The sequence below is a fragment of the Mesocricetus auratus genome, unplaced genomic scaffold, assembly GCF_017639785.1.
Source record: "Mesocricetus auratus isolate SY011 unplaced genomic scaffold, BCM_Maur_2.0 Super-Scaffold_100007, whole genome shotgun sequence".
NCBI classification, from domain to species: domain Eukaryota; kingdom Metazoa; phylum Chordata; class Mammalia; order Rodentia; family Cricetidae; genus Mesocricetus; species Mesocricetus auratus.
In genome coordinates this window covers 12,722,492-12,742,242 of record NW_024429191.1, presented here as the reverse complement: position 1 = coordinate 12,742,242, position 19,751 = coordinate 12,722,492, and the positions used below count along the sequence as shown (strand labels likewise).

At 47.5% G+C, this 19,751-nt stretch overlaps 1 protein-coding gene across 2 annotated transcripts in view; it reads right to left on the bottom strand.

Moving 5' to 3' along the window:
* Nucleotides 1-19,751, bottom strand: part of Sh3pxd2b (SH3 and PX domains 2B) — an 83,002-nt gene that overhangs the window by 25,044 nt on the left and 38,207 nt on the right. For both annotated transcript variants that reach the window (XM_013125936.3, XM_005086998.4), the window contains exons 4-6: nt 15,365-15,441; nt 6,866-6,957; nt 6,295-6,320 (exon numbers count right to left, since the gene is read on the bottom strand). In XM_013125936.3, coding sequence (XP_012981390.1) covers nt 6,295-6,320; nt 6,866-6,957; nt 15,365-15,441 — 195 coding nt within the window. The remainder of the gene's footprint in view (nt 1-6,294; nt 6,321-6,865; nt 6,958-15,364; nt 15,442-19,751) is intronic.

The window sequence follows — 19,751 nt, the reverse complement described above, 5'->3', positions numbered from 1 at the left end:
ATGCCATTAGATATCCCATTAGCTCCTGCCCATGCACAGAGGAGCAGGAACCGGGGGAAAGGTTGGGTTAGGGGCTTTCTAAGTAGAGAAATCTTTGTTACAGGATTTGTCTCATGCCCTCCCTGCATCTTCTCATCCACTTGCTTACTCAGTCACCAAAGTTCACCAGGAGTACTGGGGTCCCAAGGGGTTCCAAATGAGTAAGAAGTGGCACATGCCCCGAAACTGGCTGCTTAGGGGTGGGGGACTCAAGAGGATGGTTTAGATGTTGAAGTCACCATCCTGCCAGTCTTCATCCACCCATCATCCTAAATTCCTCACCCATGCACTCATTAGTCTCCAGTGAGGCACCACACTGTTGGGGACCACAGGCACAAAAATGGATGAAATGGATGACTACCAGTCTCAAGTAATAGGGGAAAGTATACATTTACATATACACACATACATACAAACAAGTGATCATATCATATCATATCAGCTTGGAAATATCCAGCATGGCAGGATAGAGAATGAACAGGAAAGGCAAAGCTGTAACAAATGAGTAGCCAGTAAGACTTCTGAAGGAGTGACAGAATGAGGAGACTCATGAAGGAAGGTGTCCTGGGAGCTGGGGGGGACTGGAGCAGGTGGAGTCTTCCATGATGGGGAAGCCTGGGAGTCTTCAGGAACAGGCTGAGGCTGGGAGGCAGAGTTCTGCCAGGAGGAAGGCATAGCACTGAGAGAAGTGCCCAAGGGAAGCACTGCTCAGAGGTCAAGGACTTGGTAAGTTTGGATTTGTAAATCCTGAGGAGTGGGTTAAGCGGTCTATGAAGGGGTAGTTGGAGAGATGGCCCATCCTTTAAGAGCACTGGCGGTCTTCCGGAGGTCCTGAGTTCAATGCCCAGCAACCACATGGTGCCTCACAACCATCTAAAGTGGGATCTGATGCCCTCTTCTGGCAGAAAGGCATACGTACAGATAGAGCACTCAACTACATAAAGTAAATAAATCTTTAAAAAAATTTCTGTGAAAGGAATGGCAAAATTTACAGCTGGGCAAGTAATTCTGGCTGTCAGTGCAGAGACGGGCAGGGGTTGGCAAGGGAGAAAGCACTCCAGACTGAGGGTACGGAGTTGTTAGGCAAGAGGCAATGGTGGCATTGGAGCAGGGCAGTGGTCCCAGAAGAGAAAAGTGTGGGAAGTGCTTCCAGGCAGGCAGCTTCCCTGGTGAGCAGTGTGTGTGTGTGTGTGTGTGTGTGTGTGTGTGTGTGTGTGTTTGTGTGTGTGTGTGTGTGACCCTGAAGCTGTACAGCCCTGAAGCTGTAGACAGATGGGTATGCACACAAAATCATAACACAGAAACTTAAAAGGAACATCTCAGTTCAGAGATATCAAAGAGAAGGGCCGCCATGGCATGTGGGGGGCAGGCCTGCTTCTTGGCTCTGTGAGCAGGTTTTGGTCATTGACCCTTTCTTGCTGTGCGGATGGAAGGAAGGCATCTGAGTAGAGACCACCCTAACCACCTGCACCCGAGCAGAGAGAGCACGAGGGGAAGGGAGAGAAGGCATGTAGGATGGTGATGGCAAGGAAGGCTGGATGGGAGGAAGTCTGGAGAAGAATGCCTCTCGTGGGCTGTGGGCCCTCGAAAACCTTTCCAGCATCGTTGTGCTTGAGGTGGGCACTGCCTGTTACAGATAAGAAAGAGGCCGAGGACAGTAAGTGAAATGTCCTTTACCACACAGCTGGCTACGGGCTCCCCATCCAGCTGTGGAAATGGATGAAGGATGACCGGGAAGGACACAATGTCCCAGGTCTTCTGGATTTCTTTACTAGGCAGTTCTTGAGTCCACCCCAGGATCCAGCCAAGCTGTGTCCTTTCTTTGCATTTCTTAAAAGTTACTGTCACTATTCCTAGCTCTCTATCAATTACTTCCTCCTCACAGGCCAATAGTTCACCAAAGCCAGACAGCTATGTAGGCTGGAATCTGAGACAAGGCGGGCCTGGCCCTATTGGGCCATGACCTGGTAGAGAACCTCCTGTCAGATGAACCTGCCGTGTTCTGCTCCTCCAGGACTCTGTGTGAGGAGTTGTGAATCTAAGATGCTTGCTCTCTGGGGCTCTTTTCTTTTAAGTTAAACAGAGCAAACCAGAGTCTACCCTGAGGAGAGCCTGCTGGAGGGCCAGAAACCCCTCATTGTAATGAGAACTTCTGAGTCTTAGTCTCCTAACTGGCTCCCTGCTACCAGCCGCAATCCACCATGGTGTCCACAAATCTTCAGGCAGAAGGTCATTTGGGTCCCTCCTCTTCCTCCTCCTCCTCCTCTTCCTCCTCCTTCTCCTCCAGGCAAGGCTCTGCTACTGTGGCTCCCACCCAATGTCTGCAAAGCCCTGTCCAATCTGCCTCTGGTAGCCAATCAGAATACATTCCCACCACCTCACCCCAGAGGGCAGAAGACCACTTTTCTCCTGTTCTCATTACTCTAGAAGAACAAGACGGCCACTTTCTGCCTGGCTACACTGAACACTTTGGAAAAGACCTTTCCACTTGGGAATGGCATGAGACTTAAGAGTCATTGGGCATAAACTAGGAAGTATATGTAATGTCTTGGAGCTCTTACAGAAAAAGGCTTGCCCTGTTTCACCTGTTCATTTCCCCTGGCCTAAACGGGAATGTAATGGCTGGTGCTGACAACAGCCCTCTTGGGCTGCCATGTATGGCAAGGCAGTGAGGTAGCACCCTCGATTCATGATGCCATCAAATACTGCGCCACTCTCAGCTATCTTTTGGGTTTGAACTAAGAAGAAACAACATTAAATAGCTTAAGCTAAAATCCCTTAAGGTTTTCTGATACTAGCAGTCAAACATATCTCATTATACACCTGTGTTGTCATGTCCAGCCAGCAGCCTGAATGCTTACGATTTCTTAGAGTTTGAAGCATGCACTGCTCTCTCTGCAAGAGACAGTCTTCTCCTGCGGCTGGTATCACTGTTTCCCTCCTTTCCTCAGAGAGGCACCTTGTGGTAACCCCTCTGATGGCCTGGCACTGCCTCACCTACTTTTGCTTCTTTTTAGTTTGCTTTTTAATTTTAAAAAGTCTGTGTTATTATTATTGGTTTTTTGAGACAGGGTCTCACTATGTAGCTCTAGCCGTCCTGGTACTCACTATGTAGATCATGCTGGCCTCTGCCTCCCCAAGTGCTGGGATCAAAAGTGTGAGCCACTACTACCGACCAGCTCTCCTCTATTATTTTATTTTGCTTATGCACCTGTTTGCCTTGACATTCCCTGGGGACCCAGCACTGCCCAACACACAGTAGGAGTTTAGTTAATACTGAGTGACAAAATCAGGAAATCATGAGATAAGAAGCCATGAGAGAAGGGCAGAGTGCCGGCCTTTGATTGCATGAGTGGAGCATTGCAGAGCATGGGTCTCAGGGCTTTGGAGCATCAGACTGCAGTTTCTTTCTCAGAGGCAAGAGCAAGGAACTGCTTTTCAGTACCGCCCAGGGCAAGTTATCTGCGTTTTACTCACAACACCCCACTTATCAACACTTAAACCAGGCTTCAGACCATTCAGGTGCCATTTAGGGACCCCCTACTGGTGCAATGTGATATTACAATTAAGCTCTACTATGAATGGTACCAGGAACATCTGAGGCAGATAGATTCTAGAAGTTGCCAAGGATAAAATCAAAAGACTCCTAGGCTATACCACATGATCCATTGGGAATTGACGGCAGAAGGGTTATTTTTGTCATTAATGCTAAAAGTTTTCTCAAGCCACACAGTGCCTACTCTACTAGATAAACTTTTGAGTTAGGTTTTGAGTTAGGTGTTTTTTCCTTTCTGATGACATCTTGAAGTTTTAAAGTGATGAGTAATGTCAAAGTGAAATTTTTTTCCTCCCTAAATTGCTAGGCTTGATGGAAGAATCTGTAAGTAAGTAAAAATCAAGAAAAGCTCTTGCAAGTCATCAGATGACCTGCTCAACTGTGGTGAGATTGCCCCCACCCCCAGTCCCCATGGGATAAGCAGAGTTCGAGGTCACATGAGTCAAGTCTGCAGGGGCCAGCTGGCAGTGTGGCTGTGCCTGGGCAGTGCTAGGGACAGACAAGCCTTCTCATAGAAAATGTAGGTGTCTTCTGTTTTCAGTTTGAATCTCTTTAAAATTCAATCAAGAAGGCTAGCTTTAAAATCAAGGCAATATCCACCGGGTCAGCTATATAAGGAGCCCATTGAAGGTTCAGAGTCTGAATGAAGAAGGTGCCACGTTCCAGCCAGTGGGACTATAAATAAACTTGATCCCCATCATTGCAGGAGAGTGATGTCAACCACAGTCACCACAAATTAGAGCCTCAGCTCTCTTTTCCAGACAGGTCCCCTCATCAAGCCTGTTCCAACTGGTCACTCTTATTTTCACTAACCAGAGCTGCCTCCTCCCTCTCTCCCTTCCTTCTCTCCAGCTCCTTCTAGGGGAGTCTCTGCATACTCAAAGCCAGAAACTCTGAGACCAGCCCCGAGTGGCAGCTGCTCTCTGATCTTTGCTAAGAAGAGAAATGTGTAATTATCCTGGGCTGAGGGCGGTTTGCAGCTTTAACAGGATGCCATGGCTGTGACCAGTGCCCACTAAAACCCAAAGGAGAGCTGGATGCAGTCAGTGAGCAAAAGGAGCTGGGACTGATTCCAGAAGCCGTGCCTCAAGGAAAGACGTATATAAGGTATGACTTCTGTCCTCACTTTCTGCCATGATCAGCCTAGATACCTGCAATGCTGATCCAGATCCTGTTCTCAGCAGGAAAAGGAGACCACAGCTGGAAGTGTGTACCTGCTTTCAGAGACATCTACAGGTTTGAGTGATAATCAGACAGCATCAGTTAGATACTACTAAAAGTGTTTTATAATACTACTATAGACCCTCTGACAATCCAATAAAACACATTATCCTGTGTGTGTGTGTGTGTGTGTGTGTGTGTGTGTGTGTGCGCGCGCGCGTGCGCTTGAATGGAACCCAGGGCCTTGTACATGTTAGGCAACTGTTCTACCACTGAGCCACACCCAGGACTGGATATCACACATGAGTAAACTGAGGTAATATCATCTTATGGAATCTGCCTGCGCCTCCTCATGGAGCCCCTCTAACGTCCCGGGGTTCAAGGAGGGCAGCGTCCTGGAAGCTCTGAAACCCACGCTGGCTGAGGCTGCCAGCAGTAACATGGGCAGTAAGAAGAGTGAGGCTGGTGACCTTGTCTTTAGAATGCATGGCTCGTGGGAACCATCGCCCCCAGGCCCACCCTTCTCTTGCTCATGACCTCTGCTAGAAGAGTGGCATCATCCTAAGAATAGCAAGGCTGTCTAAAGAAGGCCTACTATGTGAGAGGAGAGCCCAGCAAGGCTTGAGTAACAGGCACAAAGCTCTGTCCAGGACAGTGGTCTGAAGGAAGCTTAGAGGCCAGCCAGAGCTGAGGCTGTCAAAGGAACAGGCCCAGATCTGCGGCAGACTTCACCTCCCTGCCTCAATGCTTGGTGTCTTGTCAGCCTGGAATTCCCTTCTCTGGAAAGCTCACCCTCAGGTCCCTGTGATTCAGGGACTCTAACATCTCACCCCTCCCCCATCCTCTCACCCTCTCAGCCCTGGGTAAGGCTCTGAGTGTCCGCACTGCTTTGTACAAAGTGGAATGGAGGCACAGAACCCTCTGCAGCATGATTAGGAAGACGTCTGTCTTCCCATGCCACAGGGCACTCTCATCTCATCCTCTCCATAGTAGTTTTGTTAAGGGATAAAACAGCCTCAAATTCTTCTTTAATCATTAATCATCAGCCCATCCATCCATCCATCCATCCATCCATCCATCCATCCATCCATCCATCCATCTATCCATCCATCCGTCTATCCATAATCTCTCTATCTATCCACCATGCATCCAACTACATACCCGATTATCATCCATGTATTCTTCTGCACATCCATCCATCCATCCATCCATCCATCTGTCCATCCATAATCTATCTATCCACCATGCATCCAACTACATACCCGATTACCATCCATGTATCCTTCTGCAATCCATCCATCCATCCATCCATCCATCCATCCATCCATCCACAATCTCTCTATCTATCCACCATGCATCCAACTACATATTCGATTACCATCCATCTGTCCATGTATCCTTCTGCACATCCATCCATCCATCCATCCATCCATCCATCCATCCATCCATCCATCCATCCACATTGCTGTATCCCCAGCATGGAACTCAACAAGGGCACATGGCAGGAATGAAAAGAAGAGAATGGAATATATGCTTACCTGACTTCTTCTTCCCAATATGCTCCCTGTGTAGGAGAGAGGGGTGAGAGAGAGCCAGTCAGTCCTTGTTTATACTGAGCTGATCCTATTAGGATGCTGACAGTCTCCACCCCACAGCATCCTCAGTGAGTGGATGAATTCAAGCCCACTACAGGAACTCAGACTTCTTCTAAGAAAGACTCCCTCTTTGATTCTGCCTTCATATGATAAGTGTTTTAGATCCTGGGGCCACATTTTCTATGCATTTGGGGGAGTGGAGACCCTAGGAAAGAGTCTCAGTCTACCTAGCCATCACACTCTTTGGTAAGCTTGGCGGAGGTAGTGTAGAAGAACTGTGGATTAGGGATGCTTAGCCAGGTTCCATTGCCTCTTAAATGGAACCATCCTTACTCCACGTACAATGACTATGCAGGCTGTAGGCAGTGAGGCCCTGCGGGGGCCAAAGCAATGAACTCTGGCTTAGCTTATACTTTGCTGACCATGGGTCCCTGAGGGTCTGGAAGGACAGCAGGAGGGGAGGAGGGAGGGAGGGAGGGAGGCATCACATGGGTAAGTCCACAGACCAACTTACTCTTTGGGAGGATTCAGGTCTTCAGGTCTTGTTTCAAAAAACTGTAGCACCTCATCACACTGAGAGATGTAGGGAGGCAGCTGGATCAGGGCCTAGAACAGAGCCATGGGTGAGCCCAAGGAAGGAGGATGCTGTTACCGGCGGTTCTTAAACCCAGGCAGGCACTAGGATCGCACAGGGGCAATTCCTAAAGCATAAACTGGGGCCCACCAGAGCTTTTGATTTAGCAGGCCTGTGGTGAGGCCTGAGCCCGGGCATTTTAACAAGCTTCTTGGTGATGCTGATGTCTTTGGCTCGGAGAACACACACATATGCACACGCACTCTCCAAGATGTATGGAGATCATACATTCTGCTGGCATATGTGTAAAACACTACATGTTCATATTTTACACAATCCAACCCATATTGTACATACTATTTTGAAAAGCGATGCTTAACAGTGTGAACTCCATGTCGTCTTTCCCTACCATCTTCTGCTGTCTACCACCTCTACCACACCACTGGAGAATATCTGGAATGTGTCCAACCCATGTCTGAATTTCCCAAGCTGAAGCTATAAATCCCGACGATTTGGATACAGGTTCCTAGCCATCTGACAGAGTGGCGCAGGTGGGTTACAACAGAGCCTGGCTACATCTACTGGCTGGCCGCATGAAGTAAGGTAGTTCAAAGGAGGCCGTAGGCATTTGTTCTGTCTGCTGATCTACAAACAAGTAGTCATTCAAGGATTTAGCAGGTATCTTCGTTGCCCAGTGCTCATCACAGGGGTGGCCCCACACTGAGAGAACACCACACTTCTACAAACATTTGGTTAAGGTCCCTTCCTCTCCTAGAGTAGGTCCCGGACCAGGAAGATGAAGGTGCAGAAAGCTCATGGTAGAGTTGGTTCAGGTCCCTGTTACTACAGTCCCAGTGTGTGTGGGGGTGTTGTGGAATAATCTTTTTGTAACTATGAAGATGTGTCTTTGTCAAGGTGTCTTCTGATTGGTTTAATAAAGCATTGAATGGCCAGTAGCTAGGCAGGAAAAGGTTAGGCAGAAAACAAAAGGCTGTAGATTCATTCAAAGTTGACAGTGATCAGGTTTGATCAGGAGAGACCCCCTTGAAAACCCTGACTACAGCCATAAATAAACCTAGACAAACTACAAGTTTTACGTGCTCAAACATAAAACAAAAAAATCAAATCATCTTTGGCTGGCTTGTGTACAACATACAATTCACATTAGTGTTAATGCAGACATGTATGCCACCTTTGAGAGTTTGTGTGTTTTCAAGCACATGTCAACATTGCTTTCTTTGGGCTGAATAACATTCCATTGTCCATGTGCATTGTATTCCCCTCGTTCATCCATGAACAGATGGACTGCTGGCTACACTTTTTTAGAGAGTAATAGTGTTAGGGGTGGGACCCAGGGTTCACACTAGGTAAGTATTCTGTCACTGAGTTTCACCTCAGTCCCAAATGAGGTTTATTTCTATTTATTTGTTTGTTTATCTATTTATTTATTCATCTATCTATCTATCTATCTATCTATCTATCTATCTATCTATCTATCTATCTTTAATGTGCTTTGGTGTTTTGCCATAGTGTCAGGTCCCCTGGAACTGGAGTTACAGACAGTAATGAGCTGCCATGTGGGAGCTGAGAATTGAACCCAGGTCCTCTGAAAGAGCAGTCAGTGCTCTTAACCACTAAACCATCTCTCCAGCTCCTTGTTGATCATTTTAATTTACCATGAATCATCTCCTACTCCGCATTTGGCACCGGGACTGACCTTTGCCAGGGAGAAGGGCCACCCTCTCCTGCTCCACTTCTCACTTTGATGTATTTCCTTTTTCTAATTCTGGGCGGCAAGTAGTCATCCTTCTGCCTAGGATACCTGCTGCCCTGGGCTCACTGTGGGTCTTTCTTCTGAAGTCCTGTAACTTCTGCAGCTGAACCACATCTGGGAGTTCAGGTAGGATGCCAGTTGAACTGTGCCATGCCCTGCTATGTGGCATATAGACACCTTACATCTACTCAGACTGTCAGCAACAGGCTCCTCAGCAGTACTCTCAAGAATAAACTAATGTCGGGCTGGAGAGATGGCTCAGAGGTTAAGAGCACTGGCTGCTCTTCCAGAGGTCCTGAGTTCAATTCCCAGCAACCACATGGTGGCTTACAACCATCTATAATGGGATCTGATATCCTCTTCTGGTATGTATGACATGTAGACAGATCACTGTATGTATGCATAATAAATAAATCATTAATAAAAAGAAACTAATGCTTTCTCTAGTGAGTGAGGCTTTGCTCTGGAAGGACAATGCACTATAAATAGAGCCTTTCTGCCACATTTTGCTCTTTTGTTTTCCACCATGAGTTGGGAATGCTTAAGAAGCCCTTGCTGGCACCACACTCAACAACTTCCCAGTTTCCAGAACTATGAGCCAAAAGAAACCTTTCTTCCTTATTAGATATCCAGTCTCAGATACTCTGTTATGGCAACAGGAAATGAGCTAGACAGGGCTGTACCCAGATGTCTGGGGCTAGAGGTGTGGCTCAGTACAGTGCACCTGCTTAGCATCCTTGAGACCTTGGGATCAATCCTCAGTACCAGCAGGTCCTAGTGGTGCACACCTTTAATCCCAGCACTTGGGAGGCAAAGACAGGCAGATGTCTGTGAGTTTGAGACCAGCTTGGTCCACATGGTAGCCAGAGCTATACGTGAGAGATTCTCAGAAAAAAGACCAAACCAAAACAACAACGAGCCAAACCAACCAACCAAACAAAAGTCCCTGGTACCAAACTTCGAACAAAACCCAGTTTATTTTAGAAAAGAGTCCCTCAAGGTGTCAGCCATGTCTGTCTTGGATTAACCCCACTGTCTGCAGTCACTAGCACTGCCGCTGTTAGAAACAGATTTTTATCTCTATTGGAGAAGTGAGATGTATTCTAGAGATATTCTGACACTCGGGCCCCTGTGTGAACAGAAGTCAGTGAGGTCATGTCTCATATACATCCTTCACCATGGTGTCCTGGGGCCGAGCCTCTTTTTGAGGGTTTTATAGCTGGGTTTAGCTGGTCTGCCCTTAGAACTTGTTGTGGGCCACTGCTCATGCTACGTGCTCCAGACAGACAGCTGCTATTTCAACGAGCCCCACAGCAAGCTGAGTGGCTGCTTATAAGGCTGTGTGACTATACAAGCTCATCACTGTGTTTTCACTGTGCCTTTTTATAAAAATAAGTTCTTAGATGAACTGTGGCCAAATAAATACATCTTCTTTGTAGTCAGTACATTTTGGGTCTTTAAAAATCTCTCCACGCTAAAAAAAATGTGGTACATCTACACATGAAGTACTACTCAGAGGTAAAAGACAATAACATCCTAAAATTTGCAGGCAAATGGACAGAACTAGAAAACAAAACAAAAAAGAAAAAACAAAACAAAAAAAAAACCATCCTGAGTAAGGTAACCTAGACACAGAAAGACAAATATAACATATAATCACTCATTAGTGGATACCAGACATAAAGCAAGAGAAACCCAGTCTACAATCCCCAACCCCAGAGAAGCTAGAACCCTCTTCCAGAAACAGATGGAAGCAGATGCAGAAATCAACAACTAACCATTGGGCCCAGCTCCTGGAGTACAATTGAAGTGAGTAAGGAGTCATAATATGAACAAAGAAGTCAAGACCATGATGGAGAAACCCACAGAATCAGCTGACCAGAGCTAGTGAGAAATCACTGACTTGGATCTGACAAATGGGGAACATACAGATGACCGAACTAGACAGGTGACAATGTGTGTCTGGGACAATATATGAGGCCACTGGCAGTCGGTCCAAGATCTAACTCTAATGCACAAACTGACTTAATGGAGTCCATTCTGTATGGAGAGATACCTTGCCCAGCCTGGACACAGGGGTATGGGGGATGGAGAGGTGTCTTGGTCCTGTCTCAAGGAGATGAGGGGACAGACTTAGTAGACTTCCTAGGGGAGGTCTTAGCCTCTCTGAGGAGCAGATGGGAGGGGAGAAGTGGGAGGAGAGGAGGGAGGGGGAACTGGGATTGGAATGTAAAAAAATAGATTATTAAAAAAATATAAAAGAAAAAATGGAAAAAAACCATCCCTCCATGTCTAGAGATGGGAAGCTATTTTATTTTCTGAGATCTTCTGCTTCTTATAGTAATGACTTTAAGCTACTGGAAATGGTCCCCCTGTGCTGTGAGGCTGCTGTTAGTTATCTTCTGCATCCCCATCCCCAGATGGAGACCCTTTATCTGGGAATCTAGTGTTTCCCAATGATCTGGAAGGTCGTCTCTGTCATGGCCAACCTATCCAACATGCAGGGGTCTGTTTCTGGGGTCTCAAGTAGATTTTTCTATCTGGTGATAATTATATGAATGATGGTGACTTTACACTAGGCCTGGCAGAACATTTTCTTGTATTTTATTACACACCCAGCAGCCAGGTTTGGGTACCAACAGTCCTTGCCTATTTCTACTTGTTGGAGATTTCTACTGTCTACTAAAATTAAGCTCAGTGTGATGGATTTCATTGCCTCAAGCCAGTTCACAATGTCCCTAACAGATGTCTAAATGTTAGGAACAGCTTAAGGATCTTGAAGTACAGATCTTGTAATGCAAGGGGCAGTTTCATCTCCTCCAAACAGGGCAGGTCCTTTGATGCTGACCCAGGGAATCTGGACAATCAAAATACCAAAATAGTGGCTTTGTTCTTCTGATTTGTTGCAGGGCTCAGCTCGTATAACCTAAGCAGTTCCTTCCTTGTGGTTAATTCATGATCTCGGTATCGTCCCGCATCCCAGCAGCTGCAGGCAGCTGGTGTCTCTTACAGTCCAAGTTTTAACGTCTCCTTTTCAGAATAAGATATCCCGAGGTAAGGAAGCCCGGGCATGAGTGTGGCGGGAGCAGAGAGAAGTGGGTGTGATAAAGAAAGAACAGGGTAGGATGGTGTGGGCAGAGGAAGGGCAGCTTCTGGGAAATGTAGAGGCAGGAACTGTCCAGCAGGGCAAGGTGACCCTAAGGACATAAAGTTCATGCCAACAGGGCCTGGACAAAGGGATGCTACCTCCAGAATGGCAATTTCAGCCTTTATAGTTTTAAAAAGGGGGCACAGGAAACTTTCCTCTGAGAGTTGGAAGGTTGTAGCAAAGTGCTTGTCCCTGCCTCCCACCCGTTCTAAAGACGATAGTTAGGAGGGACGAGCTCATCTGCCTTTGTTAATCTGTTTCCTGTAGAAATACAAAAGCACCTGAGGCTAGGTCCTTAATGAAGGTCTATTTGGTTCACAATTGTGGGGCTGGCCAGAGCCCTTGCCTGTGTCATAACATGGTAGAGGAATGTAGAAAGGAGCAAGAGCACCAGATAGTCTTGGTTTTTATAACAGCAAGCTCTTGAGAAAACTAATTCGTTCGAGGCCAGCATGAAGCCCAGTTGTTGCAGGCTCTGCCACACGCACACTGCTACGCCGCAGGTCACACATCCAGCACAGGGACATTAGATAAACACTCTCAATCCGCATTCACATCATGGCACTGAGACACAGTTCAGGCCCGATTACTTCAACCTCTTGCATTCTCATTTCTTCAGAAACAGTAGTTGGTACCCAGGATGTTAAGTCTGGGCTCAGCTCGCAAGCCCTTTGACACTGTGGCTATAAGTAGACGTGAGGCTCTATTTCCTCATCTACACAACAGGAATATGGAAATTCACCTTGCATAGTCACTGGAGGGATGGAACAAGGCCATGTCTGACCAGGAGCAGGCAACTCTGTCAGGAGTGATTTCTCAGCCCTTACTAGATACTGCCTGACCAAGAGGGGCCCATCTGTCCCGACACTGACCCCTTTTGTATAAAAGTTTTCAGATTTATGACAGTATAATTTGCATGCCATAAACTTAACTCGCTGAAAGTGCCCGGTTCAGTATTTAGTAAATTACAGAGTTCTACCCTCATCCCCACAATTCAGTTTTAGAATTTTCCCATCATCCCAAACACCAAATTTGCAGTCCATCTCCCCGCCCACGGTCCCAGGGAACAGCTCATCGACTTTTTGTGCTCATGAACCGGCCCTGCCTGCACATTTTATTCTGTCAGTCACTTTTTGCATCTGGTTTCTTTCACTCAGCATCATGTTTCTGTGATTCATCTAGGTTGTAGAATCTACTCACACTTAATTGCTTGATAGCATCAAGTTTTAGACCACTTCTCCCACTTGGCTATTATGACTTAATGTTACTAGGAATGTTAGCATCCAAGACTCTGTGCAGTCATAAGCTCTCTCTTAGGACAGACTCAGGGCTGACTGTTTCACAGGGTGTGTTGAAACAGGTTCTTGCTATGTACCCAGGCTGGCCTGGAGTTTTGTGGTCTTTCTGTCTCGGCCTCGCAGAAACTGCCCAATTATTTCCCAACATGGTTTCTCATCTTATGTCCTCCAGGATGAGGGCTCCAGTTCTTCCTGATCCTCACTAACATCTGGCACAACTGCCCCATATTAGTAACAATCTATGGTCCCTGATTGTGTGACTCCACTGGTTCACAATGCTAAACATCTTTTCATGTGTTTATTATCTATTTATTTAATTTGTTTTTGAAAAAGGCTCTTACTTTGTAATCCTGGCTGATCTTGACCTCTTTTATAGATCAGGATGGACTTGAAATCACATGGCTCCTCCTGCCTCTGTCTTCTGAGTGCTGGGATTAAAGTCATGCACCACCACACCCAGCTCATGTTTACTGGAATCCTTGTCCTCTTGGGTAAGGGCCCTGCTGGAGTTCTTCCCCAGGTTTTCAGGGCTTCTTCTCCTCCTCCTCCTCCTCTCGGCCCTGCTGGAGGTCTTCCCTAGGTTTTCAGGTCTTGTTCTTCTTCTCCTTCTTCTTCCTTTTCCTCTTCCTCTTCCTCCTCCTCCTCTTCTTCTTCTTCTTCTTCTTCTTCTTCTTCTTCTTCTTCTTCTTCTTCTTCTTCTTCTTCTTCTTCTTCCTTTTCCTCTTCCTCTTCTTCTTCCCTCTGTCTCTGTCTCTATGTCTCTGTCTCTGTCTCTGTCTCTTCCCGGGACAGGGCTTGTCTATGTAGTCCTGGCTGTCCTGGAACTCTGTAGACCAGGCTGCTCTGGAACTCAGACATCTGTCTGCCTCTTCCTCCCAAGTGCTGGGATTGCCACCACTCGGTACAAGTTCTTTATGTATTCTCGGTAAGTTATTTACAAATATTTTCACCCCATCCATGACATACCTTTTCATTTTTCTAGTAGTGTTATTTTATTGACTGATTGATTGATTAACTTTTGAGACAGGGTTTCTATGTGTAGTCCTGGCTGTCCTAGAACTCACTCTGTAGACCAGGCTAGCCTTAAACTCACCTGCCTCTGCCTCCCCTAGAACTATGTAGATCAAGCTCACTTTGAACTCACTGAGTTATGCTTCTGCCACAGAGTGCTGAATACAGGTGATCACCACCTCAGCCAGCCTTACTCAGAGCTCTCTGAACTCTGCTTGGCAACACTTTGGAGTTCAGTGTATAAATCTTGCACTTAAGTCAGTTAAGTACATTTTTAAGGGTTCTACTTTTTCTTTTTTCTTTTTTTGGAAGCTGGTAGGAGCAGAACTACCCCTCACCCCCATGCGTATGTGGTATATGTTATATGTATATGTGCATGGGTGCAGATACAGGCCAGTGGTACTATGTGTCCCCATGTGTATGTGGTGTATGTTATATGTATATGTGCATGGGTGCAGATACAGGCCAGTGGTACTATGTGTCCCCATGTGTATGTAGTGTATGTTATATGTATATGTGCATGGGTGCAGATACAGGCCAGTGACTGCTTTCCACCCCAGGTTTTAGATAGGATCTCTCACAGAACCCAGAGCTTTCCTGGCTGGCCCGGTTGGCCAGTGAGCCCCTAGGACCTGCCTATCTCCACTCCTAAACTCAGAATTACAGGCACCTGATGCCATTCTCAGCATTTTAAGTAGGTGCTCCGCCAAACTTAGAACTTCATGTTTGTGTGGCAAGCACTTCACTGACTGAGTCATCTCCCCAGCCTAGTGGAAGTGCCTCCTCAGTTCCACTTTTGGCCATAGAGACAACCGATGACCGCATATGGCACCTGCATCCTGTGGTCTGACTTTGCTCACCTAAGAGGGAAACCAAAGGAAATGAAAACACGCTTCCTTCCCGACCAATCTAGTCCAGTCCAGTCCAAATCACCAAAAGGCAGGCCTCTCTCTGTTGGCACATTCAAGGAGCAAGAAGCCAGCTGCTCCATCAATAATAGGGGTTGAATGCTGACTGGAACATTCATGCCCAGGGCAACACCACCCAGCCGCTGAAAGTGGATTCGGGTTGATTCCATAGTAGCACGGGGAATTTTTGGTATGTTTTGTTCTGTTTTGCTTCCCACCCTCCCGTGAACATTTGGCACTCAGAAAGGAAAACAAAACAGAACACCCGCGAGGGAAGATGGCGTTGGCATCTCAGCTTACCTTACAATACTCATCAATTGGTATCAGGCGTTTGACAGCCACGTCCCGGATGTGGCTGCGGCGGAAGAGGATTTTGCCTGCAGGAGATGAGAACACATTCAGCATGGCAGGAAGTAGTGACCCGCCCTCTGCATCTAGAGTGGCTGTCTGGGATGGGTCTGAGTGGTACCAAAATTCCTGGCTGCCCTCAGTGTTTCCGGGCTGCACCGGGAGACAGCCTGGGTAGCTAAGGCCAAGCTGAGCTCCACGGAACTCTGCTGCTATAGCACAACGGCTGGGGAGAATGAGGCCAATGGGTAAGAGCCTTTTAAGCTTCATGAGGCTTGAACTCAGAGCCTTGTTCATGCTAAGCACATGCTCTGTGATGGAACTACTCTCCAGACCCAGCTCCGCACCAGTAGGTTCAACACAACAGATGGCACAGCCACTATACATATTTATGGGCCACACTGTAAGACTGTGATATGTGCAATTGAAGTGATCAGGATGACTGGCATGGCCCTCACTTCCAGCATTTCTCATTCCTGATACAAATATCCAAAACCTCATTACCAGCTATTTTGAAAAACCTAATCTATAGTTGTCAGGCGTGGCTCCATACTGTGCTGTCATGTCAGCAGCGATTTCTCCTCCCACTGGTAACCATCCCCACTCTTGTCCAGGCTCTGGTAGCCGCTATGTTCCTTCCATGAGGTCCCCTTTCTAGCTTCTGCATTTGCGTGACACCACGTGGAAGAGCCCCCTGCAGGAAGGGCTCCTCCAAGCTGAGCCGGTGCAAACCAAGACCCTTGGGCCGTGTGGGCAGCTCAGTGTGGAAACTCAGCCCCCTTTCCTTGCCTCATTTACGCCTCTTCTCCTGTCCAAGGATTTCCTAAACTAGTATGCTATTTGTTTAATGATTCTGCGCCTTTCTGATCTACCCATGTTTGCAAGAAAAGAAAAATCTAGGAGATAATGCAGCAAAGGGTTTGAAGTGCCCCGTCTTCTGAGTGGCCCACGACAGGTCATGTTTTCTTCTCTAAGCTTTGCCTAAAGTTTCTATCATATTTATTCCTTTTAGAACTGCAAAAAGTCCTCCCACAGAATGAAGAGGGGGACAGTGTTGAAACCTGCTTTCCTCAATGGGCCATCCCCATGGGAACTGGGTGAGGGCAGCAGGCTCTGCTGGTTGCCCTGACCTGGAGGAATCCTTCTGGGATTTTGGGCACCCTTCCCAGGGCAGGACTGTCCCTAACCCATCATTTCCAATTCAACCCCAGATTGAGCCAGTGGCCTTCCCTGCCCCAGTCACTATGACAATCAAATAGCCCTCCTCATTTTCACTAGCCTCTGCAGGTAGGGCTGTTTGCAATCTAGACTCCACTGAAGTGCCACAAGCCTGTGAGGCCTCCTGACTAAGAAGGAATGTGATGCTGTGGAATAGCCCTGGGCAGCTAATGCTTTCGGCTGTTCATCTGTTTCTCAAAGTGGGAGAGGATCCCCCACAACCAAAACTAATGTGGTCTCATTTGGTGGCAGTTCCCTTCTGTACACAAGAGGGGGAGAGTACTATTCAGGCTTCTTACTGTAAAGGTGGTAAGTGGGCTCAAAGTATTAATACCTAACATGGCGCTATTGCCAACCTACAGCACAAGGAACAGACTTGTCTCAAAGCTACCACCCAACTATAGAGTCATCTAAGAGGGAAGCACAGGAAACAAAATGTCTCCATAAGATTGACCTATAGGCATCTCTGTGAGTTCAAGGCCACCTGGTCTACAGATCACATCCTAGGACAGCCAGGACTACACATAGAAACCCTGTCTCAAAACAAAAACAAAAACAAACAACAATAACAATAAAAAGATTGGCCTGCAGGCAAACCTAAGGGGTAGTATCTTGATTAATGATTCATCTGTGGACTATGGGTGATGTCACCCCTATATAGGTGGCTGAATGAGCCAACAGCCAGGGAGCAGCATTTCTCCATGTTTCTGCCTCAGTTCCTGCCTTGACTTCCCTCAATGATGGTCTGTGACATGGACATATTAGCCAAACAAACCCTTTATTTCCTAACTTGTATTTGGTCATGTTGTTTTATCAAAGCAATGGAAAGTAAAGGAAGCCAGAGCCCAATGCTCAGGTTTCACTGGGGTGGGGGTGGGGTGGCTGAGAGGATGGGAACTCCTCAGGCACAGAACTCAGTGCTTCCAGGGTTTCCTGGGGTTGACACAAGGGCGGAAGGTGTGGCCTCGAAGGGACCTCTGGGGACACTTTGTAGCAGAAGAAGAGCTCACTAGATGGTTATGGCCAATCCCTCCTACACTGTGAGCCTGCAAAGCCAATGGCCTCTGGAATCTGTGAACTGGGAGAACAGGGCTTTGTCTTAGAGGTCACCTCCACAACACACCTAGAGCCTGGCCCATGGTAGACCTTACAAAGGAGAAATTACTGTGTGCCCCTCCAAAGCAGCATGGGCATGCTAATACTCTATTTAAGAACACATTAATCCTACCTCCCACCCTCAGCTTTCTGGGGCCAATCAGCCACATCAGAGCCAGGTAACACTCAGGCCAAGTGCCAAGCAGCCTGGCCAACGCTCTCAGCGGTTCCTACTTGTTGGTGATGCCTCTCTGGGGAAGTGTGAGGACAGTCAGCATGGGCATGGGCCTGGGTCCAATGGGAAGGCCAGGAAGGACGGTGGGGCTGGCCCCACACTGGAGTGGAAAGGGTGTTCAGAAGCGAGACCAGCTTTGGTGGGAATGGGCGGCTTTTGTTTTCCACAGTGGAAGAAGGCCAAACTGCAATTCTTAGTTTTCAAGTCGCATCCTCTGCCAAGTTGGCCTCCACAGCCCCTGCTGGGATGGAAAGTCCACACAGGCTGGTCCCTTCCCCCGCCTCTGTGCTAACATGAAACTCGCCTTTGTCTTGCTGACAAGGCAGTCTGGGTAGAAAACTGACCTCAGGAGAGGAGACCTACTTCCTGCCCATGGCATTGGCCTGGGGGATAGCTGAGATGTGGGTTCAGAATGGATGGACCAGAGGTCCCGGGACCCCTGGGGAATTTCAAGCTGGAAGTGGGCACAAGGACAAAAGGGCTAGGCCCTGAGAACAGTATTTGCATGAATTCTTGCTGGAAAAGAATTACGTAACCACAAAGGCTTTTAAGGTCTGGGGAGAGGGTCGGGCTCAACTTCTCTGCCTTGGGAAGTTTCCCAGAGCTGACTTTTGTCTTTCATCCAGAAGAAAGCTATGACTTTCTGCTCCCCTTTTTCTTGAGAGAAGTCTGGCTTTTAGAGCCTGGCTGAACTTGAACATTCTTGGTCATTCCAGAATGACTCCACCACCACAAAGCCAAGAGCCCCCAAAGGTAGGCCCCTGACTGTCTTCTTGCTGCCTTTGCTGAGAGCCCATTCTGTGCCAGGAATTAAACTTTGTGAAGCAGATTCACTAGCTTATTTAACAGATGTGGAAACAGGGAGTGTGTGTGGGGGGGTGAGGGTTGTGATTAAAGTCACGGGGATGAAGAGGGTTGACTCCAAAGCATGTGTTTTACAGTCCTGAGTTTTGGCTATTGCGGCTGGCTCATGGGGTTCTCTCCACTGGGGGAAAAATTCCAGTGTGGTTGATGCTATCCCAGTGGAGGGATTAAAAATGTTAGGTTTCTGTCTTTTTTTCCCCTCTTTTTTTTGGCAAAGAATTCTCCCAGCAGAGGGGCCCTAACAAACACAGCTAGCCCAATATCCAACCCAGCCAGGCTGATAGCGTCTGAGAACCTAGTGACAGGGACCCAAGAAAGACGGAAGATGGTGACCTCTCCAAACCACAGACTGTCGGTATGCCCATCATCTGTGTGTAACAACAGCAAGTGAGCAGTGGCCCTCAGTGACCCGTCAGACATTTACCCAATCCTTATGGGCACCATCCTCATCTCCAGTGTGCAAGAGAGGAAATCAAACATGCTTGGATCATTCGCCATGTTTAGGGCCGTGTGTGTGCCCAGGGTGCACAATGCTTGGAGCCAGCCTCTGCTTTTCTCGCACCCCAGGTCTGCCAACCGGGCACGTGGCTGTGACTTCTCTGGACCCTAGTTCCTCCTCTGTAACAGGGGTGTGATACCAACTACCTGTAGGGAATGAACTGGGGTGACTGGCACAAGGCACTCAGCCCAATACTGACTCCAGTGACAGCAGTTGCTGAAGCCTGGAGTAGGTTCTGTTTCGGGGGAACCCTTCTTTTTCACCTAAAGCCGTGACATTACTCTTTGGTAGGGACATGAAGGTGCTGGGAGTGCACACAAGTATGAGCCAAGACTGCACTGCCTCCATTGCAGCAGCTGGTGTAACATCTGGCACTCAAGGTGCTTGGTAGATTTCTGTACTATCTTGGTAGATATTTGTACAGGACC